The sequence below is a fragment of the Typopeltis vanoorti genome, chromosome 9 (genome assembly GCF_054136105.1).
Source record: "Typopeltis vanoorti isolate ZY-2024b chromosome 9, IOZ_Tvanoo_1.0, whole genome shotgun sequence".
Taxonomy (NCBI): domain Eukaryota; kingdom Metazoa; phylum Arthropoda; class Arachnida; order Uropygi; family Thelyphonidae; genus Typopeltis; species Typopeltis vanoorti.
In genome coordinates this window covers 119,347,253-119,375,130 of record NC_143557.1, presented here as the reverse complement: position 1 = coordinate 119,375,130, position 27,878 = coordinate 119,347,253, and the positions used below count along the sequence as shown (strand labels likewise).

At 36.1% G+C, this 27,878-nt stretch overlaps 1 protein-coding gene across 1 annotated transcript in view; it reads right to left on the bottom strand.

The window, feature by feature from the left end:
* LOC150103469 (dnaJ homolog subfamily A member 2-like) overlaps window positions 1-27,878 on the bottom strand; it is a 138,068-nt gene that overhangs the window by 64,495 nt on the left and 45,695 nt on the right. The window contains exons 3-4 of the mRNA XM_090398213.1: window positions 18,281-18,383; window positions 14,338-14,458 (exon numbers count right to left, since the gene is read on the bottom strand). Coding sequence (XP_090254339.1) covers window positions 14,338-14,458; window positions 18,281-18,383 — 224 coding nt within the window. The remainder of the gene's footprint in view (window positions 1-14,337; window positions 14,459-18,280; window positions 18,384-27,878) is intronic.

Here is a 27,878-nt window from a genome sequence, read left to right as displayed (position 1 = left end):
TTTCTTCAATACAGCTGAGGACAACAATCTCCCACACTTTTGGAATAGTAGTGCAGTCACAACGATTGAGGTTAAGTCGAAGCAGTGCTTCAGAACTTTCTTTGTATAAATGTTCATATTTATATGTGAATCTATGCAGCAGCTTGGTATTTTTCCCATTAGATCCCGTGGCTAGTGATGATATTCCATAAATGTGGTGTGAGCATCACTCCAATGTATTTCCATTATTATTATCTGAGACCTCCAGGAAGTCAAGAACTCATTGAGGGTGGGGTGGGGGGCATGACTCAAACCAGTTGTCACACACCCCATGAAGGATTATTAATTGTTGTTTAAGAGATATTTTGTCTACCAAGTTCTTTGCGATTGTCATCATTCTTACTTCGCACAAACTGGATGCTCTGTGGAAAAGGGAATACAAGAACACTAATCATATATTAGCAACGGTAAATATGAAAAATCTGGCTTGACACAATGTGGAAAGATACAAATTACAACATCCTATGGTCTGAAACAAGCTTACATCATAGATGTCAGGATAAATTTGAACGTTTGTTCAAAGAAAGTGCTGAGGCCTTACTTCACCATTTGAACTTAAATAGGAACTGCTTCTCTATCTAAGATATGAAAAATTCTTATTGTAATCAAACATCAATTTTTTTTTTATTATAGATTTAATGAATTATCAATATTTCCTCAGTTATACCATTGTGTTTATATGTATAACATCACAATGTTCTTACTTTTTCACATTTCAAATCAACTAATGTTCACATTCTATTTTTATCTCTGTGTTAATTAGAAAGCTGTCATACTTTCTATTAAATTCATTCACACTAGATGCACTCACTCACTGCTCTGGAGAAAAACCTAGCTCCTATCCCTTTCTTAACTGCAAACAAATTTCCATGGATGTCCCCATCTTCTCTCCCCACCTTCCATATAACATTCTGTAACACCCACTTAGAAGTTTATAGACCTCTACCATATCACCCTCTTTCTCCTGTTAACCAGTCTGTGATCCACATACAACCTACCCTCATAATCCAGATATAATCTTTGTAACTCTTCTTTTTCGAATCTGGAAGACCAAATCTGCACGGTCTTATAAAGAGGAAAAATGACTGGCTTATCCTTACATGTCAAGGTTTGCTTCAACATTGTTGCAATTAACCTCTGAGTTGTATTTGCATCTTTTGCTATGTGACCTTTGAACTTCAAACTCTTATTCACCAATAAACCACGATCCCTTGCCTCCTCAGTTTCTTGTAGCACAACCCCATTAATATGCTGCTGGAAAATCTCATTATGCCAAAGTGCATAACTTTAACCTAACATTAAACTGACAGCCATTTTCATTTACCTAAATTCTCAGTCTATTCAAATCATTTTGTAAGTACTAGATTTCAGTAGCATCCCTGATTGCCCTCTTCGCATCACTGGCAAACAATTGCACATCTCCTGTTAGACCCTTCCTAATGTCATTAATGTATTGATTGAACAACAATGGCCCAAGGACTGAACCCCCAGTTACAACACTGGTCACCTTAAATCTGGCAGATTCACACCCACTATCCAAAAAGAAACCCAACTTTTTGAAAATAGAAGAAACTAGTGGAACCACCTGTTGTATCTTTTTGTTGTTGAAAGCAGCAACCTTCATTAGTGTTGTGTCAGCTGTTTATGACATTTGTTTCATTAGAAGCAGAGTTATAGTGCCAAGAGTGACTGTGTTTTGACAAACTTTCAAAAAATGAGTTTCAAACAGAGAGCTGCAATTGACTTTTGTGTTAAACTTGGTAAAAGTTTTACCGAAACGCATCAAATGCTTCAAAAAGCATACGGTGATGAATGCTTACGCCGTACTCAAGTTTACAAGTGGTTTAAGCGATTTCAAAGTGGCAGCGAGATGCTTGAGGACGATGAAAATCCAGGCCACCCAAAAACTGGACTGAGCGAAGTTAACATCCAAAAAGTGCGTGATTTCATCAAAGAAAACCCGAAATCATCTGTGCACATTTTGACCGAGAGTTTGAGCCTTTGTAATTTGAATTTGCGATTTGTTCCCCACAAGCTGACCGACGACCAAAAAATGTATCGAATTGAAACAGCAAGGACCTCATTAAAACCGCTCACAAGGACTCAAACTTCATTGAAACATTACTGGTGACTAAATGTGATGTTTTGAGTATGAGCCCGAAACAAAGCGCCAGAGTGCTGAGTGGAGCCCACCAGAAGAGGTGGTCTCCACTCAGCACTCTTGGAGAAGTCAAAAGTAAAGACAATGCTGATTTGTTTCTATGATTCCAAGGGCATTATCCACAAAGAATTCGTTCTGCCTGACCAAATGGTGAGTTTCATCTCGAAGTTTTGAAGCAAATGATAGCGAGAATTCGTCACGTACGGCATGAATATTGTGATGCAGGCAGCTGGTCACTTTTGCACAATAATGCACCATCTCATAGTTTGAACACTATGAGACAGTTTTTGAGCAAAAACCAAGTTTATGTTGGATCATTCGCTGTATTCACCTGATTTAGCACCCTGTGACTTCTTTCTCTTTCCCCCGACTTTATTTGCCGATGAAAGGAAAGCGATATAACACCATTGAAAATGTTCAAGAGGAGTAACCAAGACCCCCAACAGTATCCCAAAAACCGATATAAAAACTCATTTAACGAATTAATTGACCGTGCCAAATGCTGTATCGAAGCTGAGGGAGAACATATTGATTGAAATAAATGATTTGAATAATTATAATTAGCCTGTGTTTTATTTTCTATCAAAAGTTCGCTTTCTTTTTGGACAGAGGGTGCATACTCTTTGAAATCTGTCTGTCAACCATCCACTGATCCAAGTCAACAAACAGTTTACATTCCAATCCCATATTCTCCAGTTTATGCAACAGCCTTGTGTGACATCCTATGAAATGCCTTAGCAAAATTCAACATTAGCACAGTGTATTCACTCCCTTTATCCAACTCGATTTGGCAGCCAGTCTAACAATTAGTTCTCCTGGCTAAGGCATAGTTCTCCTGGCTAAGGCATGCAGTCAAACAATACTGATTTTTCTAATTTTATTGATGATGCTGACAAAAAACTGGGATTTAGCCTTAAGATGTGTCAACTGAATATAGAGGGAATTAACAGAGCAAAATGGGACTATCTCTGCAAAATACTACAAGAAAATAACATTGACGTTGTGCTTCTTCAAGAAACACATGCTGAAAACAGAGACGACCTCAATAGAAGAGGAAAAATAACTGGTTACACTCTGATTGGTGCTACATACCACCGGAATTATGGCATTGCAACATATATCAAGGATGATATAGAAAATGCTTCTGTCCTGACAACGAGATGTGATAATGATACCCATCTTGTGAGTGTGAAAATTCACAACATAACAATAGTCAATGTCTATAAACCTCCTTTAACATCATGGTCTATAGATGTGATAACTACTTATCAACATCCAACAGTATGGATTGGTGATTTTAATAGCCATCATGAAGAATGGAAGTACCGTGATAATAACGACTGCAGAACTACCCTCGTTCAATGGGCAAAAATAAATAATATGCACCTTGTATTTGATGCCAAAGATAGAAACACCTTTAGATCATCAGCATGGCAAACAGAGTCTAATCCAGACTTATGTTTTGTTTCAATAAACACAGGAGGGCAAACATTACCAGCAAAACAATATGTACTTTCTAACTTCCCACACAGTCAACATCGACCGGTGTTACTGAAAATTGGTATGACACCACCTATAGCAAGATCCTTTCCACGACCGCATTGGAATTTTAAAAAAGCAAATTGGAGAAATTTTGCGAATGAATTGGATAAATGTGTTCGGTGGATACCTGCTAGAGTTGCAGAGTACAAGAGATTTGTAGGAGCAATCATATCAACTGCGAAAAAATATATCCCTTGAGGTTACAGAAAAGATTATGTCCCTGGATGGAATGAAGAGAGTGAACATCTCTACAGAGAGTTCCTGAAAAGTGAAGATCCTGAAATAGCAGATGAATTACTACGTAGCCTGAACTCATCTCGAAAAACAAAATGGACTGATACGGTTGAAAACCTTGACTTCAAACGATCAAGTAGAAAAGCTTGGAATCTTCTCCAACAGCTATCCACAACTAATCTACCTAAAAGAAAAAGCACAATTATCTCCCCTGAGAAAATAGCTAATCAAATCGTTAATATGCCGAGAGCACCTAAGGACCGTGAACACACCAAGAAAGTTAAGAAAGAACTTAGAGCTTTAAAAATAAATACCCCTGCTTTCTCACAATATGCCTCAATCTTCACTATAGATGAAGTAAAAGCCGTCATAAAAGATATCAAAGCAGGCAAGGCCCCAGGCTTCGACAATGTCCATCCTGAATTTCTGATTAATAGCGGGCCAAATACTATAAAATGGCTCTGTGAATTCTTTTCTGATATATTATTGACTGGCCGACTACCTAGCCAGTTTAAGAAGTCAAAAATAGTTGCTATTCTTAAACCTGGAAAACTACCCCAGGAGGCAAAAAGTTACAGACCTATTGCTTTATTGAGTTGTACCTATAAAATGTTAGAGCGCCTTCTGTACAACAGATTGTCCACACCAATTATGCAGCATGTCCCGATTGAACAAGCCGGTTTTAGAGAAAAACATGGTTGCTGTGATCAAGTGCTCACTTTAACATCATACATAGAAGCTGGATTTCAGAAGCAAGAAAAAACATCAGCCTATGATACAGTATGGTGTGAAGGTCTTATATACAAATTGCTTAGCATTGTCCCATGTAAACGGACTGCACACTTAATTTCCTCCATGCTCACTGAACGTTTCTTTCAAGTTATATTAGGAAATAAAATGTCCCGACAACGAAAACTTAATAATGGTCTTCCACAAGGGTCAGTATTGGCACCCTTACTTTATAACCTATACACATAAGACTTGCCTGCTACCATCTCACGCAAGTTCTGTTATGCTGATGACACTGTAACTGCCATTCGACACAAAAACATGAGTCAGGCTGAAGACGTACTTACAAAAGATCTGAAAACTATAGGTGAATATTATAAAAAAATGGAGGCTCCAGCTCAATCCAGACAAAACAAAAGTATCAAGCTTTCACCTTAATTATCACATGGCAGATGTCACTTTACATATCTTCTTTGAAGGATGTTTACTACGACACAATAAGTTTCCAAAGTACTTGGGCGTTACCCAGGACCGCACGCTCTCACAAGCAACACCTAACAAACGTTTCTGCTAAGTTAAGAACCCATAACAACATAATACAAAAACTAATAGGCACGACATGGGGAGCAACAGCCGATAATCTGCGGATTACTGCTCTTGGTCTAGTTTTCTCTGTTGACGAATATTGCTCACCAGTGTGGCTAAATAGCACACATTAAACTTAGGATTTGGCTGTAACAAATATGACCACATTGCCAACCAATCGGTGAGAGTGATCATAGGGTCTTGACTTGGGAGGTGGCTAAAGGTGTAGAATTTTCAATTAAGACAGGGTACATGTGGAATTATCGGGCTGGAAAGTATGACAAGCTTAGGAGTTTGATTGGTTCAGTGCCATGGCATGTACAACTGCAAGGACTAGAAGTTGATAGTGCATGAGAGGTAGTTAAGAAGTGCTTGCATGAAGCAATGGCTGACTGTATACCTAGAGTCCGAATAATAAATCAAGTAGGGGGTAAATGGATGAATAACACCATTATGCTTGAGCTGCAAAAAAAAAAACAACTATGGAGGGAATTTAAGGAGAAAGGTGACCGGCAGGCACATGAACGGTATAAAGTGCAGGCCAGAAGGGTAACGAGTGTGGTAAGAAAAGCAAAAAAGAATTACGAAAGAACATTGGCCATGCAGGCTAAAGAGAATCCTAAACAGTTTTTTAGATATGTAGCAAGTAAAAGGAAAAATGTACATGGCAGAATGATTTTAAAGAATGCCGATGGTAGGGAGGTAACTGAATCAGTTGATGTAGTTGAGTTACTGAGTGAGCACTTTGCAAGAATATATCATCCAGGTGGTGACATTGCAGAAACGAATGTACCAGTAGATTATACGGGAATTGTGGTGAATGAAGTGGAGGTGAGTAGTCTATTGCATGACCTCAATGTCAATACATCTGTGGGATTGGATGGTATACCAGCTCGTGTTGTACGAGAAGCAGCTAAAGAACTGTCAGTACCCTTGACCATTTTGTTTAATTTGAGTCTCGGGTCTGGGTTAGTCTCGAGGGGGTGGAAAGAGGGGAAAATAGTTCCACTGCACAAAGGTGGTTCAAAGACTGCTGTTGTAAATTACCGACCAATTAGCATATCAGGAATCATTGTCAAGCTCTTAGAGAAATTAGTCAAGAAAAGAATACAGGATTGGATAGTTGAAAATGGATATTGTATGGGGGACAACATGGTTTTGTGAAGGGTAGATCATACCTCAGTAACTTGCTCACGTTTTATAACACAGTGACGGCTGAACTGGATAGGGGTAATGGGTTTACAGTAATACTACTGGACCTTGCCAAGGCTTTTGATAGGATACCACATAGAACCCTAATCAGTAAACTGAAGCAGATGGGGATAGATATAGGGTTGGTGAGATGGATAGGAGGGTGGTTGAAGGAGAGATACCAGAGAGTGGTTTATTCAGTTTATTCAGGAGTGGAGTCTAAAAGACGGCTTGTGACTAGTGGAGTGCCACAAGACTCTGTTCTTGGACCACTGCTTTTCAATTTGTTCATCAATGATATAGGAAAGGATTTAAGAGGAAGTGTTCACTTGTATGCTGATGATGCAAAGTTGGGTAGAGCAATTATGAGTGCACAGGATGTCAAAATTTTACAGGTTGATTTGGATAGTTTGGAGGACTGGGTTAGGAAAAATGGATGTCAATTTAATATGCCAAAGAGCGTGGTGAAAAGAATAGCAGCAGTATATCACATTGGTGGAACCATACTCCAGGAGATTGATGAGGCCAGGGATTTGGGAGTGTTGGTGGATAGGGAATTGAAGTTTAGGGGGCACATTGCAAAAGTAACTAAAACAGCTCACCAAATCACTTGGTTTCTTTAAAATACTTTAACATGCAGAGACGAACAAGTTGTTGTTCCTCTGTATCGAGCCTTGATAATACCCCATCTGGACTTCTGTGCCCAGCTATGGGCACCAGGGTTTCTTCGTGATGGGGAGGAAGTGGAGAGGGTCCAGAGACGAGTGACCAAGATGATAGCAGGTCTGTGGAATGAACCTTATGAGAATAGGTTGAAGATTTGTGGGTGCAGGTTGATAGGCGAAGGAGGGGTGATATGATTGAGACATTCAAATTAATGAAGGGTTTCTATAAGATTGATCCAGAAGATATTTTTGAAAACATGACTGGTGGTGGGAGGACCAGGGGCCATGAATGGAAGCTGGGCAAGAGCGTGGTTGACAAGGGTGTTAGAGCTAGGTTTTTTACTTGGAGAGTAGTGAATGAGTGGAATAAGCTTCCAGAGTCTGTTGTGGGTGTTACGACCGTGAATGAGTTCAAGGCAAGGTATGATAGATACTGTGTGAATGTCGAATAGTTGTTCTTGACATGATGTTAGGGCCTCCCTCGATGAGTCTGTCGACTCCTTGGAGTTGCCCGGAACAACAATAATAATAATACGAGACTGATTTCTGGCACAATTAAATCAATGCCCACACACCGGCTTCCAGCTCTTAGTAACATTGTTCCACCAAATCTGTGCAAGACTAAGGCTCTCTTACATGAGTATACGAAAATCTTGGGAGAATAGCCTTACCAACACATTTAGATCTCCCAGACTTAAGTGTACGACGATTGAGATCAAGACATCCACCACTACAATTAGCCCGACTACTACTACATTCTAACTTTGACTTGAAGCAAAAGTGGCAAGAACAGTGGGCGAGCCATACAGATGACATCACAAAATTTTCTCTCAATGAATTACAAGTAAGTTTTGATGCTTGCTCACACCTCCCATGAAAATCCTGGACTCAGCTTAATAGATTACGAACTGGTCATGGTGTATGTGCAGACATGCTTTTTAAATGGGGTAAAAGACCATCCCCGCATTGTGATTGTGGAGCTCAGAGACAAACTGTGAACCATATTGTGACTCAGTGTTATCTCAGAGCATATTCAGGAGACAAATCGGACTTTTTAAGTGCTACACCTGAAGCCATGAACTATCTGACCAATATGGATGTAACCTTTTAATTTTATTGGTTTTTAAAAATGACTTTTGACTTTTAATTTTATATGTTATTAAAGTGTATTGTACTGCATGTTTTGATATTCATGCCATACGAATAAATAAATCCAACTCGATTGTAACATTGTTAATATATTATGAGCAAATTGCTAAAACACGACCTTCCTTTAGTACTCGTGCTGCTCCTTGAAGACTATAGCTTGTCTGTCTACCCATTTCTGTATGCGAGTTCTTCCAACTTCTCTAAAATCTTCACTATCACACCAGAGATGCCAATAATTAGACATAACATTTTGCCCAACCTTGTACAAATGAATTATCATACAATCCTTCCATTCCTGAGCCAAGACTCAAGTTGTTGATTGAACATTCCTTTAGCAAATATGCTGATATTCCATCTGATGAAAAAAATTCATATCAAAGTTATGCAACATCTCTTCAACCTCATTTTCATGCACCTCTAACTCTTCATCCAACATAGCAGTAGCGCTGTGCACGATGTTACATTACACCTACTGATATATCTTAGCAAAGCTAGCACTCTTTAATTGAACAACCTCATCAGCTTCTGACATGAGTACCATCTGCATTCAACAAAGTTATTCTTCCAATTCATTCTTTATTCTGCTTGCAGCATAACAAAATTCTACTGGATTGCCTTTAGTCTGCAAAGCCAATTTAACTTCCTGCACAATATTTGTTACTTTTCTGGCTTGCAATTTATATATTTTATAACTCCTTTCACTCTTATTATCACTATATCTTTCCACATCCATTTCATTCCAAACCTATTTATTATTTGAACATTATGGACACATTCAAATATCACGTCATTTAAGCACTTATTCAAAGATTCCCATGTATTGCTGACATTTTTCTCCATTCAGTAACTGATGCCATGGGACCAAAGATGGTATTCTCTTGAGTTGATCATAATTTTCAGTTTTGTAATTCAGCATGTAATTATATTGATGTTCTAATGAGAACATCAATATAATTAGATACTTCCCAAGAAAGCATGGCATATTCACTAGTCATATTCTTAACAGACCCCTTCTGATGCAATAAACAAATCAACTCTTTGACCCCCAGTTCATTCTTTCATATACTGTTTGAGAAGGTTTTCGCAAAAATTCAAGTAAATTCATCTTCATTCTTATGACATTTCTTTTCTATCCAATCAATGTTTGGATAATTAAAGTCACCCATAATGATCACTCCCATATTTAGTACCTATAAGGATAAATTGGTGATGCATTTCTTTGTCCCCTGCAACTGAGGCACCAGGTTTGTAGCAACACCCTCATCATATATTTCATTCTGTTAGCCTGAAACTCACTGCTACATGGGACATTGTTATCATGTAGCAGTGTTTTCTTGCATTTCTACCCTAACTCAACTTCAGTCACCTGATATCATGAGCAGTACTCCCCTTCCTCTCCCATCTTGTCTGTTATTCCTAAAAATAGTTCACCGATTACACTCAATCCCAGTTACTATATCTGATTCTGACTGCCAGATTTCACTAATGCCTATGTTTCCTTATTTCAGTGTGATATTAATGAACTTGACAGCAAACAGGAACTTACTGCAATATTATACCTGATTTGTTTTCAAAAAATAATTTTTTATTTTATTAGGTACAGTAAACTCTCGATTTAACGGAAAAATTTCCAGTCCATATGTCACGTGAAAATTAACACCCTGTTAATTTTAAAATGCTTTTAACCAAGGTTTGCTTATAATTAAATCAACAGGTTATTTTTTGTTATTAATTTCCCTGTTATTTTTAACAAATTTTGGCAAATAGGCTATCATATGTTGGAAAAAACACTAGTAATTAAACCGACATAAATGAGTCACTGCTCATGAAATGTGTTCAGCGAATGATTAGGACGTGATCACACAGTAATTGATTCTTTTGTCATGTGGCGTGACTTTCTGTGGCAGTTTATATTACACATTTTCGTAATTTTAGGGAGTTAATTATAAAAAACAGCAGAATTCAAAAGTTCAAAAAAAACTTGATAGTTCGTTCTAAGCAGGATTACCTAAACCAAGCACCTCAACATCGAACATTAACTTATCTAAAAGTGTGAAAATTATGTGTAAAATATTTTTGTTATTAGTGCTAATATTGATAAAATTGCAGTATAATGTTGCAGATATTGTTATTTTAAAACATGTCAAATGTGTATAAAATGAGTGATAAAGCCCATTTTGTCCTTTTACCATTTGCATCTACATATCTTGAAAGTTCCCAAAATTTGGGAAATTAATTCGATTTCCTGTCCCAACAGCAAAGGCCAAGTGCCTTTCTTAGAACTTTAGCCTTTTAGTATAACATCTTCACTTATTATATTATTACAATTTACACTATATCCCAGATGACAGATAAAATACTGGAACTATTAAACCTAAAGATGAATGGCATGTTTCATTTAATAATCTTTCAAAGTAATCGCTCCTAACATTCAGAACATCTTTTTCTTCAGTTGTTGTCTTCTGAATCTCTCTACAATACTCTTTCCTCTAAGATTTTTCTAAGTTTTCAATAACATTTTGCCACTTTCATATTTCTTTTTTTACTGAAGTCTTCCCATGAATTCTGTTTCGTTACTTTTAGTGGCTGCCACAATTAAACAAAGCTGCTCAAGAGTTTAAAAAGGTGTATATGTACATAAGATAAAATACAAGATTTTTGTTTATTGTGTAATCAAATTACTATGGATAAACTTAATGGATAAATTTAAATGGATAAACTTAATGGACTTATGGATAAACTTAAACAATTGGACTTTAAATAAAATATTTCCATAAGATTAATTGTAATAATTTCATTTATACGAGGGGAGTCTGGAAAGTTCTGACAAACACCTAGAACAAAAATGATATTAAAGCAACTGATATAATCACAAGAAAGAACATACGAGGATATAAGAATATAAGTTGCCTTCATAACTCTGCTACTAATAAATTCTTTCTTGTGGTTATCAAGTTGCTAATATAATTTTTGTCTAGGTGTTTTGTCAGAACTTTCCAACACCCTCCCCCCCTTTCCATATAAGTATTAAACATGCATATAGCTCTCAGCAGTGAATAACATTGTAGGATTTGTAGGGCAGGGGACACATTCAACACTATGGTAATGACAAGTCAGAAGACCATGCCACGGATATCCCTCACAGAAGTCATTTTAAATCAGAGACTGTTTTTGGAATCAGCAGCAGTTTTAAAGCACTCCCCAAACATAAACAAGTATGGTTGCATCAATTTATCAAAAATCTAGAAGACAATCATTTTAAGATTAAATTAATACTTGTTTTCTATCTCGTTATCCAGCAATAGATGCTGTCAAATAGGATTTTGGTTCCTTGTGTTATCCATTACAATTTTTTAAACTGGTCCCACCATTAACTAAATTTTTACTGTTTGTGTACTCTGCCACTGTTTTATGTGCTCTGATGATGCTGAATATAATAGCAGAAAAAAAAAAAAATTAATTTCTTTTTATTCATGTGTTAGGAATCAATACCATTAAATAAATTAACACAAACTACCAACACATAAGCCTTTCTAGCTGTTTTAGTATTTGTATGTTGTACATTTTTTGTTTTTGTGTGGATCCTAACAGATCACTATCTTAAAAGTCCAAAAAGAAACAGATGACATGTTAGTCTGTTATTGAGTTTTTATGAGAAGAAGCAATCCACTGGTCAGTCGTCTCCTGATAATTTCATAAGAAAGGTTGAACAGCTAATTCAAGCATTTTTTCCCTATTTTCTCATGTTATTTATAGTCAATTATATTATTTTGGATTAATAATTACATAACCTTTAAAAACATTTTAATTGTATTACTGTAAATATATGTGATTAATGGGAGAATATATTAAATTTAAGCTAGAAAAAGTTTGTGGAAGTAACTTATGCTAGTCAGAGATTGTGTGCGTGTGTGCAATTTCTTATTTAATCATATATATATATATACATATATATATACATATGCATTCAGGAACATTGACTCGGTTGTTTTGATACATTTTTATAAAGAGATTTAATGATATAAAACACTACTAGTTCTGGCTTTTGACAGCCTTCTTCAGCTGTCTTCTAAAAATAGGAAATAGCAATAAAAACACTGAAGTTTAAAACTGAGAAGCACAGGAAAATTGCCATACATAATTGACATAGAAAATGTTGTATTTACATTTAAGTTGTTCTTTCAAACGTGGCATTGTTTGTTGAGTGTTTTATATCATTAAAGCCTTACAGTTATTCTCGGTTTTAGTCATTAAATCTCTTTATATATATAGTCATACATCGTGGAAAGTACTCAGACATTTGTGATGTTCATCAGTGGTAGATAAACTTGGAGATACTTAAAGCTAAATCAATGATATCAGTAATATTTCAATATTCAAGTAGAAAAATCTGAAAGGAAGTGTATGCGAGTCATTTGTCCCCAAATCACGAAGTTAGTTCATGTACTCATGCTTGGGTAAAGAGTAAAACAAATAATTTATTAAATATAATTTCTAATGCCTACCATTTTCTACACTGCAGTTTCAGTCTACAAAAAGAACTAGCTCTCCATTTTCCATATCTCAGCTCCTTCTCTAATAAGTAACTTCTGTTCATTTCCTAATAGAACCTTGTGTGGAATCACAGGCACACAACACCCATTTTATTTCATATTCTGAAATTTGTCTGCAGTATTATTATTATATATTACTTGCTATTCAAAAAGTTTTACCTTCATGTTGAGCGTTGAATGCTATAATTAATCTTTCCTTTTCTTGATAATCACTATTGTCATAAGAGAATATTTTATTTAGTATAATCTCACCTGTGTTAAGCTTCAGTTTAATAACATCAATTATGACATTTCCTTACCAATTCTGATGAAGGCGAAGTTTTTTCAATAGGATACTTGATGAAAAGAGCAAGTTCCTTATTTAACTAGAAGCAACACTCCAGCTAGCACATTTCATTATATTGCACCATTTTTGTTCGTGAAACAAATACAGAACATATTTTGGTCAACCCACTGTTTGTTCAGCATTCAGGTGCTCAGCTAACGCCTATGTTGTTCCCATATAGGGAGTAGGCGGGGCCGTTTACCCTATCTAACTTTTGGAGACTGAGTGGGCAGTTCAATCTCCACTGGTAGCCAATCAGAGAGATAGCTGACCCAAGGCTGTCACTGATTCATCGGTACGCAGTGAAGAAGGTGGCAAGCTAGTGCCGCCATCTCATGGTCTCTAACCCTAACACAATATTTTTAATGTCTGACAATAGTGAGGGTTCTACGGTCGATTTTCTTGAGTTTACGGGACGAAAAACCCGAGTTTCCAGGAGAGAAAACCTGCTAGCCCGTGCCAAAGATAAACTAACTCTGGAACCGGCCGAAAAAAGGCTCAGAAAAAATTCCTATAGTTGGCGACTAGATTTGAACCACCAAATCCTTTCTTCGTGCAGTCAAGTGCTGTAGAGTGCAAATGCCACTTCTACTGAGCTACACAGGCTCTGTGTAGCTAGGTATCCAGCATTCAGGTGGATAACTAATAACAGGGCTCACCACATGAAAGTGAGGACTGGGCACTGGATCAGAGTTCTGGTTAGTTCCTATCTCTTAGTAACTCAAGATGTCTCCTCAAGTTATCTAGCTTTGCCCTTCAGAGGTGCTTTGTTGGAAGCAACCAAATAATATCCCCATCCTAATTATACTTCCTGCTATCTCACGTTCCTATCATCAATTCTGATGAGGGTGAAGTCTCTCTCTCTCTCTCTTTTTTTTTTTTTTTTTTAAGGCTCAATAGCATGTCATAGCCAAATAACTTGGCATCTTAACCCAGGTCTTTCAATCCAAAGGATAAATAATACCTATAATAAATGAAAGTTATTTTTTATAGGGTTATGAACAATTAATGCTTTCAAAAACATAACTTCTATATAAATTAATGAAGAGCATTTGGAAAACTGAATATAAAAGTTCATTATTATATAATTCATTCTGCTATAATTATATACACATTAATAAAAACTTTCAGCATTCGATTTTTATTTCTAGATTTTTTACATACTTTAAGGGATGTACCGTATCATCACCTCGCTGCTTCCGTCTCCGACCACCCATTCCTCCCAATCCTCCAAACAAGCCACCGCCAAATATGTGAGAAAAGAGATCATCCCCTGATAATCCACCTGCAAAGGTTCAAAGAACATATATAATTTTTAATAGGTATATTTAACCCATGAAAACAATAATATAATAGTTAACTCTCATTATAATGAAATGGATTTTGGAAGTTTTTTCCCACTTGGTTAGACTATAATAAATTTAGTTTAATCCTTTATTCAAGTGTAAGCAAACAAAGTTTGCACCTGAAGTATCTTCAGGACTGAGGCAACTCATGGTAAAGGCAGATCAAGCTCTCATCATTACTTGTCTTAGTATCTCCCATAATGCAAAGCACATCTCGCGCATGTATAATGCTATGCATTAAGGGAAGGGCCACTATCCAGACTAGTTTCGACCTTTATCGAGGTCTCGTCAGCAGGAGCCAGACCCAGAGGTGGTGATACTAAGGTGGAAGAATCTTAGTTTATAGGATTGAACCCCCCCCCCTTTTTTTTTCAGGAGAGAAACTTTCCTTACTACTGAAATCAATTACTGCTGTAAGAAGGCCTAGAATACATTTCTCTAGGGGCTAGACCAGGGGGTCAGCAACCTGCGACTCTTTTCGTTATTAAACAATCTATTTCTGAATAATGAAAAATGAATGTAATTTATTAAATTAGAAACAAAAATCCTAAATTTAGCATTTGCAATAAATTAATGACATTTTACATTAAGTCAAGGATATTTTACAATTAAAAATAATACATGCGATGCTGAAAAATTTAATACTTTCATGTTTGAACTCTTTGAAATCATATGCAATAATCCTTCTTCACATTCTATTTACATTTTACAAAAATTCTACTTTATGGTGGATATGACTTCCCATTTAAACGCACTAAATAAGAAACTACAAGGAAAGGGAAATACAGCAGCTTTGCTTTTAGAAGAAGTGATTTCGTTTTGAACAAAAATTATATTTGTTTGCGACAGACTTAGAGAAAGGCACATTATTACATTTTCCTACGTTGAAGAAATATCAACAATAACAAGTTGATAATAATGCCATAAATTTAACCTTTTTCAAAGAAATTGTGGTAAATATGCAATCTGCATTTAATGGGAGATTTGAGGAATTTAGAAAGAACAAGGCAACTATGTTATTTTTATTGCGACCACTTGAAATTAATCCTGCTGAATTAAATGTTTCACCTTTTGCTAGAATTGATGAGGTTGCATTTCAAGTTCAGTTAGAGGACCCCTGAAAACACAGGATTTGTGGAATTCAAAATTTAGAAATCTTAACGCTGACCTGGAGGAGTTGGAAAGACAAAAATCTACCCTTGCAATACAAAAAAAATGGTCTGAAATAGAAGATCTTAAAAAGCAAGATCAGATTGTATTTGACACATGGAATGTTTACTGGACACTTACATTCGGTGATTTCAAACATATGCATTTGGACTTCTATAGATTTTCAGATCGACAAATTTCTGTGAGTAAATATTTTCTAATATGAATTTTATTAAAAGTAAGTCGAGAAACCAACTAAATAATGCGTCTTTTGTCATGTCTGAAAATGAAAACCACGGCGTATTCGCCACATATTGAGAAACTATCCGAAGAAGTTCAACAGCAAAAGTTGCACTAAGATATTTAAAAAAAAGTATGTTATTGGATTTTATAGATATGTTTTTGTAAGGAGGAGCAAATCTTTGTTTTATTATTTAATATTTAAAAATATCATAATTTTGTGTGACATGCCACCCGTGTTTTACAAGTATGATAACGTGTTACTGTCAAAAAACTGAAATAAATAATTTAATTATATTTTTCAATGTAGTTTCTAAATTTAAAGCAGTGATGAGCAATTAAATAGTAAATCAAATACTCGGTTCGATCTGCATAAAGAATATTTTCTTTTTCTTTGATAAGAAAGTATTAATTTATTTTCCATTATTTAGGTATATTTTAATTTTTTAACCTGCACAAATAAATCCACATGTAAAAATCAACATTCAAAAAATAGATTTTTAATTAAAATATACTAATTTTGCTGTACAAAACGAACACAGTGGACCTCACAAAAAAACCTGAGAGGGCAGCATGCAGCCCACAGACCATTGGTTGCTCATCACTGCGTGTGGCTTCCTAAATTTTTTTTAACAGATATAATTTTAAAAATGGCTCTTCAATCCAAAAAAGGTTGCCGACCCCTGGGCTAGACAAAGCTATACATCTTTCCCAGGCTTAAAACAGAACTCGCACAAGCTCTGTCTCCCCACCTCAACCATAAACAGGAAAGAAAATTTTAGTGAAAACTAGAATTCAAAGGAATGCATGTAATTCTATAGTAACTCAAACAGTGCAGTCCATGAACTGCTGACCCCAAATATTGGTAAAAAATAAATTGATGCATAAAAAAATTAGATATTTTTGAGAAAATCATAGTTTTTGAACCCAGAAATCAAATCACCATCGTAAACTTGGTAAGATTATTAATGTTTTTAGAAACGAAACTATTCCATGATCACTTTTCATCTGAAAGACTATCTGAACATTATTCAAACTCTTTCCTATTAAAAATGTGATCAAAGATGTCTTAGCAATTTAATTGTCACTCTTATCCCAACTTGCTAATTAAAACTTGTTATAGCTTTGTTTTCAAATTCTACAAGAGTAATTACTAAACCAAAGAAATTATTTAACATTATGTTCATTTAGTTAAGCTTGGTATGAGAGAAGAACTACATACATTTGTGAACTATCAAAATAACAAATTGCTTCACCCTTGAAATGAAAGCAGGATGATCTTTTTCATATTTGCATGTTCTGGTTATGATCTCATATCAAAATTAAAAATTCTGAAAGATGGTTGTTTCTGAATTACAGACAAAGCAACTCAGGCCACAGGGTCAGTGTATCATGTCTTTCAGTACTGCATCTTCTTCTGCTTGTTTTAGAGGATGAAAGCACATTAAAAAATTATTAAATTAATTAAAAAGAATGGTACAATCTGAAATCAGTACAAGATATTATGACAGGAGCCAATATATAAATAAAGTGAATTATGGTGTAGCTGTTCTTTCATTAGAACATGCTGCAAACAGAACAGTGCAATATTTTATAAAACTAATAAATTTTCTTCAGTCCACCACACAACACCATGTCTATTCGCAGATTTTTAGCACCATGTATGTTGGGCAAAAAAGCAAATGGAAAAAATTCAGATTACAAGGAACACATAAAAATAGCAGAGAAAAGAGCACGAGTAAGGAACAGCTTTTTACACTGTAAAAGAAAAGCATTATATTATTTAGAAGAAGACAAACATGATATCATGCATACGAGGGAGGAGAGTCTGAAAAGTTCTGATAAACACCTAGAACAAAATGATATTAAAGCAACTGACACCACAAGAAAGATAAGAGGATAAGAAAATAAGAACATAAGTTACCTCCATAACTCTGTTACTAGTATGTTCTTTCTTGTGGTTACATCAGTTGCTTTAATATCATTTTGTGTTCTAGGTGTTTATCAGAACTTTCCAGACCCCTACCCCCCATATATATAAGAAGATTCAAACACCAACTGACATGGTCACACTCCTATCTAGTATGTAAAAACCAAGGTAATCCTTATGCATGTGCAAACAACTTTAAATACTGACCACAATAAAAATGAAACTAGTAAAATTAATATTTATGAAATAATGCACAATGTTAACTTTACTCATGGAATTATGCCAAACATTTAATAATAAATCAATGGATGTCAAGAATTTGACATTTATCCATTTGGTCTCAGAAATAGTAAACACAGAAGAAATATTTTGGAATAGTTTGGATTTATATTAATTACAATTTATTGCAATCATTGGTCATGAAAAAAAAAAATTTACTTACCATCATTTGCTCCCCCTTGAATTCCATCTAGTCCAAATTTGTCATAAGTTTCTCTCTTCTGAGGATCCGATAAAACTTCGTATGCATAGGAGATCTCTTTAAACTAAAAAAAAATATAGCTTAATGTATAGAACAAATTTTATACATAATTAAAGAACAAATAGTTATTTCATATAATTTCTGACAAGTATTTTATAAGGATGTATAAGTTACTATGACAGTACGAGATTTGGTCTACATTATTACCTTTCTTTCGACACTTTTCTTCATCAACCTGTTTGCCAGGACTCCAATACTGTCATATCTCATTCCAGCCATCTTATTCATTTCAACTGAACCAATCCATATACCTACATCTTCTTGGAGTCCTTTACCTGCTGCCCTGACAGCAAACACCTATTTTGCTTCCCCATCTTCTCCCATTCTGTTAAAGTGAATGTTCTTTAGATTAGCTTTGCTTGCACATTCTGGCATGCTAATAAGTTATCTTATAATTTCAATATTATTCTGTCAGTGGTTTCATCTCTTCACTCTGCTAATTTTTCTTTGAACTCATATATACTGCTTGGAAAGAAGCCAATGACACCCCCATGGACAAAGTGCACTGTGCTATGTAATGAGTTGTGTTTGTAGCCAGTATAAATTGGAGGAATATGATGCTCCCAAGTCAGTGCAGCTGTGAGAGAGAATTGATGGAGTTCGAAAGAGGCATTGTGATAGGATGACATGTTGCAGGCATATCTGTTCAGCAAATTGTTGACAAATTGAGCCACCCTAGACCTACAGTTAGTGATATACTGAGATGGAAGTGTAAGGAGTCAAGTGCAAGTGCTACCAGCAGTGGATGAATACCACACTCACTGAAAGTCACCACAGGATACGATAGATAATATGTAAAAGCTGCCATTTATCAGCTGACACATTGAATGTGGAGTTCCCAGGCATCAACTAGAATAACATGAATCAGTACAAAAACTTTCAGAACTGAGGTTTACAACATGGGTTTCCATGGTAGGACTGCAAATTGCAAGCATCACATTACCCAAACCAACACACAGCATGTCTTCAGTTGTGCAAAGAGTGTACAGCAGAATGTGTAAGCTTGGAAAGCAGTGTTATAGAGTGAGAAATTAGGCTACACTCTCTACCAAGCAGACTGACAGGTGTGAGCATGGCATATACCTGGTGAATATCTCTTACTAGATGTGTGTAATCCAAACCATGAAATTCAGGTGGCAGTGTGATAGTGTTTTTTTTTTTTATGTTTGACCCATACACAGGAGGTTGGTTGGTCAACCTATAGTACATTAGTACCATGTATGGGTAGTGGGTTGGGAAAGGAAGAATTTGTTTACATTTGATTTGAATGACTTCAAATTCTATTCCTTGGGAAACACAGCAGGTGGGAGACTTCCACAGTGCAGGGGATGAAGGAAGAGGAAAAGAAACTTGTTCTGTTCGTTTCTAGATGTACTGCGAAGGGATGTTGTGCAGCAGCTGCACGTGTTCCAATGAGCTCATTACTGAGCGGAGGAATTATTGATGTTATTTCAGATGAGCAATGAGCATTTCCCATGGAAATATTTGTAGAATATACATACTGCAGACCATGTCTGTGTGAAAGTGGGTGGAGAGAGTTGGTATGAGATGGATCATTGATAAGTCTAATTGCTCTCCTCTGTATTGAGTCGAGCATTTTGAGAGAGCTTTAAGGGGCCCCACCCATGTGGGAGCAGTATTCAATAGCTGGACAGATTTGTGATGTTAATAGCTGTTCAGGGGTGAAGTAAGGTATTGGGCAAAAAAGAAATCCTAGTTTTTTGAGGCTGAGGATGCAATGGTTGTGATATGTTTATGCCAGGAGAGGTTTGATGTGAGGGTGATTCCAAGAAGCGAGATCTCAAACTGTCTGGAAATTTGGGTATCATCAAAAAGGATACTGGGAAAAAATGGTTTCTTTTTATGGAAAATAGTACAGAACTGGGTTTTATTGGCGTTGAAATTTATGAGGTTATCCGAACCCCATTGTAGGATGGCTTGGGGATCAGAGTTGAGGGTGGTGGTGATTGATGTTCTGCAGGTTGAGGTGAGTTGTGTAGGGTAAGGGTTATCAAATGCAAGCGAGGAGTGTAGTGTGCTGTCTACTGCAAAACTGTATTGGGTTGGAGGTCAATTGCAGTAGGTCATTAAAATATAGCAGGAAGAGGGTTGGTGAGAGGACGGAACCTTGTGGGATCCCAGCATTAATTGAGTGGTGAGAAGATAGGGAGTTGTCCACCATCACACAGTGTGCTGGTGGACAACTCCCTATAGTGTCCAGACAGAAAGCTGGCAATCCAACTACAGAAGTCCTGGGTCAGACCAGACCGAATGATGGTAGTTTGCCTAGTAGGCCTTTGTGTCAGACACGGTCAAAGGATTTGGAAATATCTAGTGCAACCACTTGAAATTCGCCAAACCTTTCCATAGCATTTGCCCAGAGATGGATGACGTATGCAAGTAGATCTGTTGATCAGCAGTGGCAGAAACCATACTGGCGGTCATTTATTTGGCAAGTGTCTTCAAGATAGTGTAGGAGTTAGGAATTGATGATTTTTTCCATTATTTTTGACAGGACTGAGGTTATCGAGATAGGGCGATAATTGGATGGCAGTGACTTGTCACCCTTCTTGGGAAGCAAAGTATGAAGCCAGAAGATTAGCTTTTTCTGTGGGTGATGATGCAGTACAGCCATCTGGGTATGATATGGGTGGGAATAATGTTGGACAGGCTGCTAGTTTCCTGCTTTTTGCTCTTTCGAACTCTGTTTTGGAAGCGTTGATTGTGGGTTTTTTTTTTTTTTTTTTTGCATCTATTACAGACTTTGGTGTAAGCTTTGAAGAAGGATGAGGTTCTTGATTTCAGCCAGTGGTAGTATGTCTGGTGTTTCATCTCTACAGCCTTGGCACATCTTTTGGAGAACCAGGGTTTCGTTAGGGAATGGCAGTTCAGAGTGCTGTGTGGAATGTATGTATTCACGCCGGTGAGGATTACTTTGGTAATAAGCTCGGTGCATATGTTTGGGTTGGAAGGCCAGAAGCAATAGTCCAACCATGGGAATGGGCATAGAAGTTGCAGAGGCTGTCCCACTTGGCGCTATTATAGTGCCAAACTACTCTTGTATGGGAGTAGTCTGCGTAAATGTTGTTGCATGGGGGAGGAAATGAGCACTAAGTTGTGGTCAGAATTGCCCAGGGGGCTCACTACTTTCACAGTGTATTTGGAGGGGGTCATTGGTGAGGAAGAGATCTAGGGTATTTGGGGAGTGGTTTGGGTTATCTGGTATTCTGGTTGGAATCTGGACAAGTTGTGTAAGGTCGTAGTGATGGCAAATGTTTCAGCATTTCTGCCTGCAAGATCTGTACAACTGGAGGAGGAAAGCCAGCTAGTGTTGTGGACATTAAAATCTCCCAGGAGGTCCTGCTTTGGCCTCAGAACTCTATTTTTGGTACCACAAGAGCCTCTATACTCAATCGATATAGAAGATGGTCAAAAAGACCTAGATTCGATTCCCGTCCATGACTTGAGGAACCTTTATCTGGCCTCTATAGACGAAAGGTGAGTTAGCCAGTCTCATATGAAAGTAGAATTTTTAACCCCAGAAACTCAGGTTCGCCTCAGAACAGGCAAACTGGCCAGGAGAAAACATGCAATTACTAGACAAATATACATTATAACTGATAGCTTAGCTTCATGTTGGTTTCATAAGATGGTGCCATACTATCCATTTGACTCAAGGCCACTGTATCATCATATGCTAATTAATTGTGGTACCACGAACACTGAAAGGTATCTGACCATTCTGGACAATGCAATGCTTCCTATTTTGTGGCATTTCTATGGTTTTCTAATATATATATATATATATATATATTTTTTTTTCACATCCTGGACAGGATCCAAACCAGGTCTTTCCTTCCAAAACGCAAATGTCACACCATAACTATTCTATGGAGGCATGTTTCTTACATGACTTGGGACATCTTTATTGCATCTTATTTATGCCAGCCTGGTTGGCTGAGTGGCTAGCATACCTGCTCTCTGGCCAAGAGACTGCAGGTTAAAATCCCACTGTAGGCATGGATGTTTGCAATTGTCTGTGAAAATACCAGTGGTGGTGGTGGGGGCAAGTTAGTGCTATACAGATGACGTTAGTGTAGATGAAGCAGTTGTAGAGTAGGTGTCCTCCCTCAATGAGTCTTTGGATTCCTTGGAGGTGTCAAGTAATAACAATAATTTCTCTTTTTGTAGGAAAAAAAATAAAAAGGAATCATTTAAGAATCCTAAACAAATAACAGGGAAAACTCCAAATGATTAGTACTTTGTCTAATCCTCACCTCATGGTGCACTCATTAGTACGTATCTACCTGAATATTGAACAAACAAGGATGGGCTGGCAAATGGGGATTTAGCTGACAAAATTGTATTCTTACTAGATTAAATAAACAAGATGACACAACATGATGGAATTTCACGTTGGTTAGAGTACTGCCCAGTCAAACTTGACAGGGAATTGGGCAAACAATGAAAATCAACTATTAGAATAAACTTCAGCAAGTCAGCATCAGCAGAATTCAAGACAGACACTGTCAATATAAGAAATATCAATGGAAAAGTGGAAATGGCAAAGGAATTAGAGAAGTACCAAGCTGACATTACTGGTGTTACTGCCATAAATAACAAATGCAAGAGGATATCTATATTCAGGCAATATCAAAATATGGAAATGAACAAGGCTTCATTTGTACCCCTGGTCACACAGAAGGTTCTACTAAAGAAGAGTGAAGAAATTATCTGAGTCATTAGAGAAGGCAGCTAACAAAAGGTACTCCTTGTTGATTTAAATAGCACAGGCAAAAATGAAATAAGACAAATGGTTTGGGAAAATGTGGAAAAAAGAGCACAGATAATAATTAGCTGCTGGATTTTACTAGTCGTTACTAATACCATGCCCCAACATAAAGATGTGCACACACACACACATAAGAAAAAAAAAGTTAATGAACTATGAAGTTGACATCTTCATACTACTTTAGGATATGGTGTACAGGGGATTAAAAATATAAAATTATCTCCAATTCAACGAGTTGGCAGTTTTTAGAGGTGAACTCTAAAGGACTTAATATACAGATATTACTGGAAGAAAAACAAAGGAGTTTGAAAACAATAACCAAACCTTGGAGAGACAATGGCAGACTGAAGAAAATTGCGATTCAGCCAAAGGATTAGGTTGGGAAGAAGCATAGGGAAACAAACAAACAAAAAAAAAAAACTTCATGAAGGACTCAAGAAGTTAAAGAGGCAGTAAAGGAAAGAAGAAAGCACATGAAAAGTTTCTAGCAAGTACATCAAAGCTTGTGTTATGAGAGAAAGAGAAAAACGTAAGAAAGCAAAGCAGTATATAAAAGTAGCTAAATATCTTGGGAAGACATATAAAAGACAAATATCAGGAAGTCAACAAAATGTCATAAAAGCTGCTGAAAAAGTTCAGAAACAGAGGTAAAACTGCTGTAAAAGAAAACAGCAGATGTTACCTCTCTGCCTTTTAAGGTTACATGAGAAATGAAGATAAGATAGCCTAGATGTTTGGAGTAACTTTTGAAAGACTAATGAAGAGTAACAGAAACAGTAGCAGAAATATTCAGCAGGAAAGCAAGACAATCTATACATGAGGTAGAAAAATCATTAAAAATCCAGAAATACAGGAAGACAGCTAGAGTAAATGATATTTGACCAGAAATGCTCAAGTATATGGGTATAAAAGTTTTTCAATGGTTGTATGATCCAAAAGCCATGGTCAGAAGGTTGAATTCCAGATAACTGGAGAACTCTTATAGTACCTATTATACTAAAAAGGAAAGATTTATGCAAGAATACCTGGGAAGAAGCCAAGAAATATTGTCCAAAAGAAGCTTAAAGAACAAGCTGGTTCAAGCCAAACAGGTGTAGTCAAAATCAAATTTCCACTTAACACAGATAGTTCAAATCATGGGAATATAACATGTATTTGTATTTAACTTTTGTAGATCTGGAAAAGGCATATGACAAGGTTCCAAGAGAAATGCTGTTCAAAACACCACAATTATATGGTGTAAATGAGACATTGTACCAAGTGATATACGTGGCCTATATTTAAGTCAATTCAGCAGTTAGAATTGAAGGGGATAGTTTGATAGGTTTGTGCACAATATTTCCCTGTTATTCATCATCTATACAAATCACATCATGAAGGTAAGTGGCATTAAACCTGATATTAAAAATTGAAGATATTAATTTCGGAACTTTAATTTATGCAGATGTTGCTATACTTCTAAAGAAATCCGGTACTAGTTCCTTAACTGAATAACTGCTATAAAAATATGGCAATAAATTAAAAATAAAAACACCAAAAGTATGAAAATATGTAGAAAACCAAGTGCATTCTGAGGGAAGATTCAGTCTTTCAGGCACAATGTCATAGCAAATATGGAAATACATACTAGAATTAACAAAACTGGTATATGGGAAATCAAGTTGTATACATATATATCATGCAAAGTAAAAGAACAGTGCTAGAAAATAGTCAAGAGGAATGCAATTCAGAAGTGTAAACAACAAGAACTGGCATTTCAGTTTTTTTTTATTTATATTTTTTTTCAAAGATCTTAAAGTCACATAGATGCCAAGAGAAAACCCATTCAGAATGTTATAATTATGTGGTGTAAATGGACACTATATGAAGTAATGCAAAGTCTGTGTTTAAGTCATGAATATTTAAGACTGAAGGATGTATAAGGTTGTTTGATGTAAAATCAGGTGTGAAACAAAAATGTACATTATCACCACAGTTATTCATCATCTATGTCAGTGATGAGCAACCTTTGTTCTTCATAATGTGATCCATATAGATAACAGAGGGGATAATGCACATCCTTGTCAGACATTAGAATTAACATAAAACCATCTTCCTGTACTTCAATTCTAATTGCTGACTTATAATTGAAAGACTACGTAGTGCTTGATATAATGCTCCATTGACACCATACAAGTGTAGCGTTTTTAATTAGTTTTTCTCTTAGCACCCTGTCATGTCTTTTCCAGATCTACAAAACTTAAATACAGATCTCTGTTATATTCCCATGATTTCTCAACTATTTATCATGAAGTGAAAATCTGATCCCAAATACAGCTTGTTCTTCACCAAACTTCCCTTCCACAAATCCTCCTCAAACCATTTCTCAAGAATACTTGTATGAACACTCAGTATGAAAATACCTCTGTAATTCTCTCATTTATTATTATTTCCTGTTTTATATATGGGTACTATGAGAGCTCTACTCTAATCATCTGGAATTCATCTCTCTGTTCAGGCCTTATGAACTATGTAGTGCAGTACTGTACGACTTTTATGCTTTATTATACTTTCATACATTTGCATTTATGGCCAAATATCTACTTGAACTGCCTTTCCACATTTTAGGCTTTTGATGGCTTTTTCTACTTTAACTATGGATATGTATTCCTGATTGCATGCCTGATGAGTGTTTTTTTACTATTGTGCTGTCACTGATTGTTTCATTTAGCAATTACTCCATACATCAAGTATATATTTTTCACTAGTTTTCATGTCACCTTTATCAGTTCATCCTGCAAACAGGCCTCCCGTGAACACACACGGATTACAGTCATGAACATCGCCCTTAGCTTAGGGCAGTGATGGCGAACCTTTTTACCCAGGCGTATCAGATCTTTTTTTTTTTTAAATATTGACATTGTTGATGTGCCACTTGCATACATGCATTATAAATTTAACTACATAATCATAAATAGTGACTTATATCATATTAGGCTATTTATTTAATAGGATTGATATAAAATCTATGAATTCATATTATACAATTAATTTAATAAAGTGAAATTACAAACTAACATTACATTTAAAGACTTTTCTGTTGCTGAGTACTGGTAGAAAGTTGCTTTATAGAAGGACTATAGGGTGTACATTTTAATGCTACATAGGCAGTGCTCAAATCATTGCTCAATCTACTATTTCTCCCTTTCGATTTGATATTATTTAAGGCAGAAAATAGAGTTTCACAAGAGCATGTAGAAGAGAAAATTGTCAGAAGAGCTTTAGCAAAGATTTTAAGAGCATGAAAGTTTTCGGGAAGGCTATTCCACACGCGGTATCATGCAGACGTTCCCGCTCAAGTTCTTCTAATTCATTTCTAAGAGCAATAAACTTTCTTTTCCAGATAGGATTACACTGGAAGTCGGCTAGTTGCATTTCTAGATCTTTTAAATCCAACCACTCAAAGCTGTCTAATTTAAGATCCATGAATTCTGTTTCATCAGGATACTTTATGAATTGGATTGTTTGTTCCAACATTCGAAATTGCTCAAATCTAGAAGAAAACTGCTCAGTTACTGACTAGAACTTCAATAGACTGGTTGATATGTTGTTCATGATTTTTGGAACTGGTTTCGTTAAAACAAAATTTGCACTTTTGGGAAATACTTAAAATTGTTACTTTCTAAATCACGTTGAAACATTTTGGCAACTCCTATAGGTAGAGATGACCTTGCTAATGCTTCTGCCTGGTATATCCACTTGGGCCTGGCTCCCACTGAAGAGACCTCAATAAAGGTCGAAACTAGTCTGGGTAGTGGCCCTTCCCTTAATGCATAACATTATACATATGTGTTTTGCATTATGGGAGATGCTGAGATAGGAGTGTTGATAGCTCGCTCCACCTTTGCAACGAGTTGCCCGATGTTGCACTACCTTACCCCAGTCCTGAAGATACTTTCAAGCGCAAACTTTGTTTGCTCACACTTGGATAAAGGATTAAACTAAATTTATTATGTGTATATATATATACACACACACAAAGTGTGTGCACATGCACTCACACACTCCAGATGATGACTTTGATGTGAAGGTCGAGATGTCCAATGATTATCAAGGTTTATATTTAACTGGAGTTTTACTATAACATGGTAGTTGTTTCCATAATTTTTAAACAAAGGACAAAAGATGAAAGTTAGAAGAACAGAGGGTGGGCAATCATGTTTTACTGTTTGCAGGCAATTAATTACCTAACACCCATACACTGTAACAAATCATGAAAAACAATGACAAAATTGAGCAATAGAAACTGCAAGAAAAAACTACAACTCTTACATACCCATGATCCTATGATTGAAGAAATGAAACAGTTGCTCTCACAGTGTGGGTTGAGTTAAATGAAAAAACATTCCTCTCACAAGCAGCATTTTTTGTGATTAAACAGTCTAATGAGATAAAAAGGCAGTGGCAATGAATCTTTCAGAGAAAAATAAAAGGCTGGCTTGCCAATTAAACATCAGTCATATTTACAACACACAAAATAATAGATGAGAGTGCAAATGCTGATTAAGACACTGCAAAAGCTGTATCCTGACACTTCAGGATGATTCAGAAGAAAACTACATTCTCAATGGAGTATTTATAGAACATGAAAAATATTTCAGCAATTTTAGTATGCAAAAAATATTTTGCAAACTAAATTTAGAAATAAACAGAAGAATGTTGATGGGG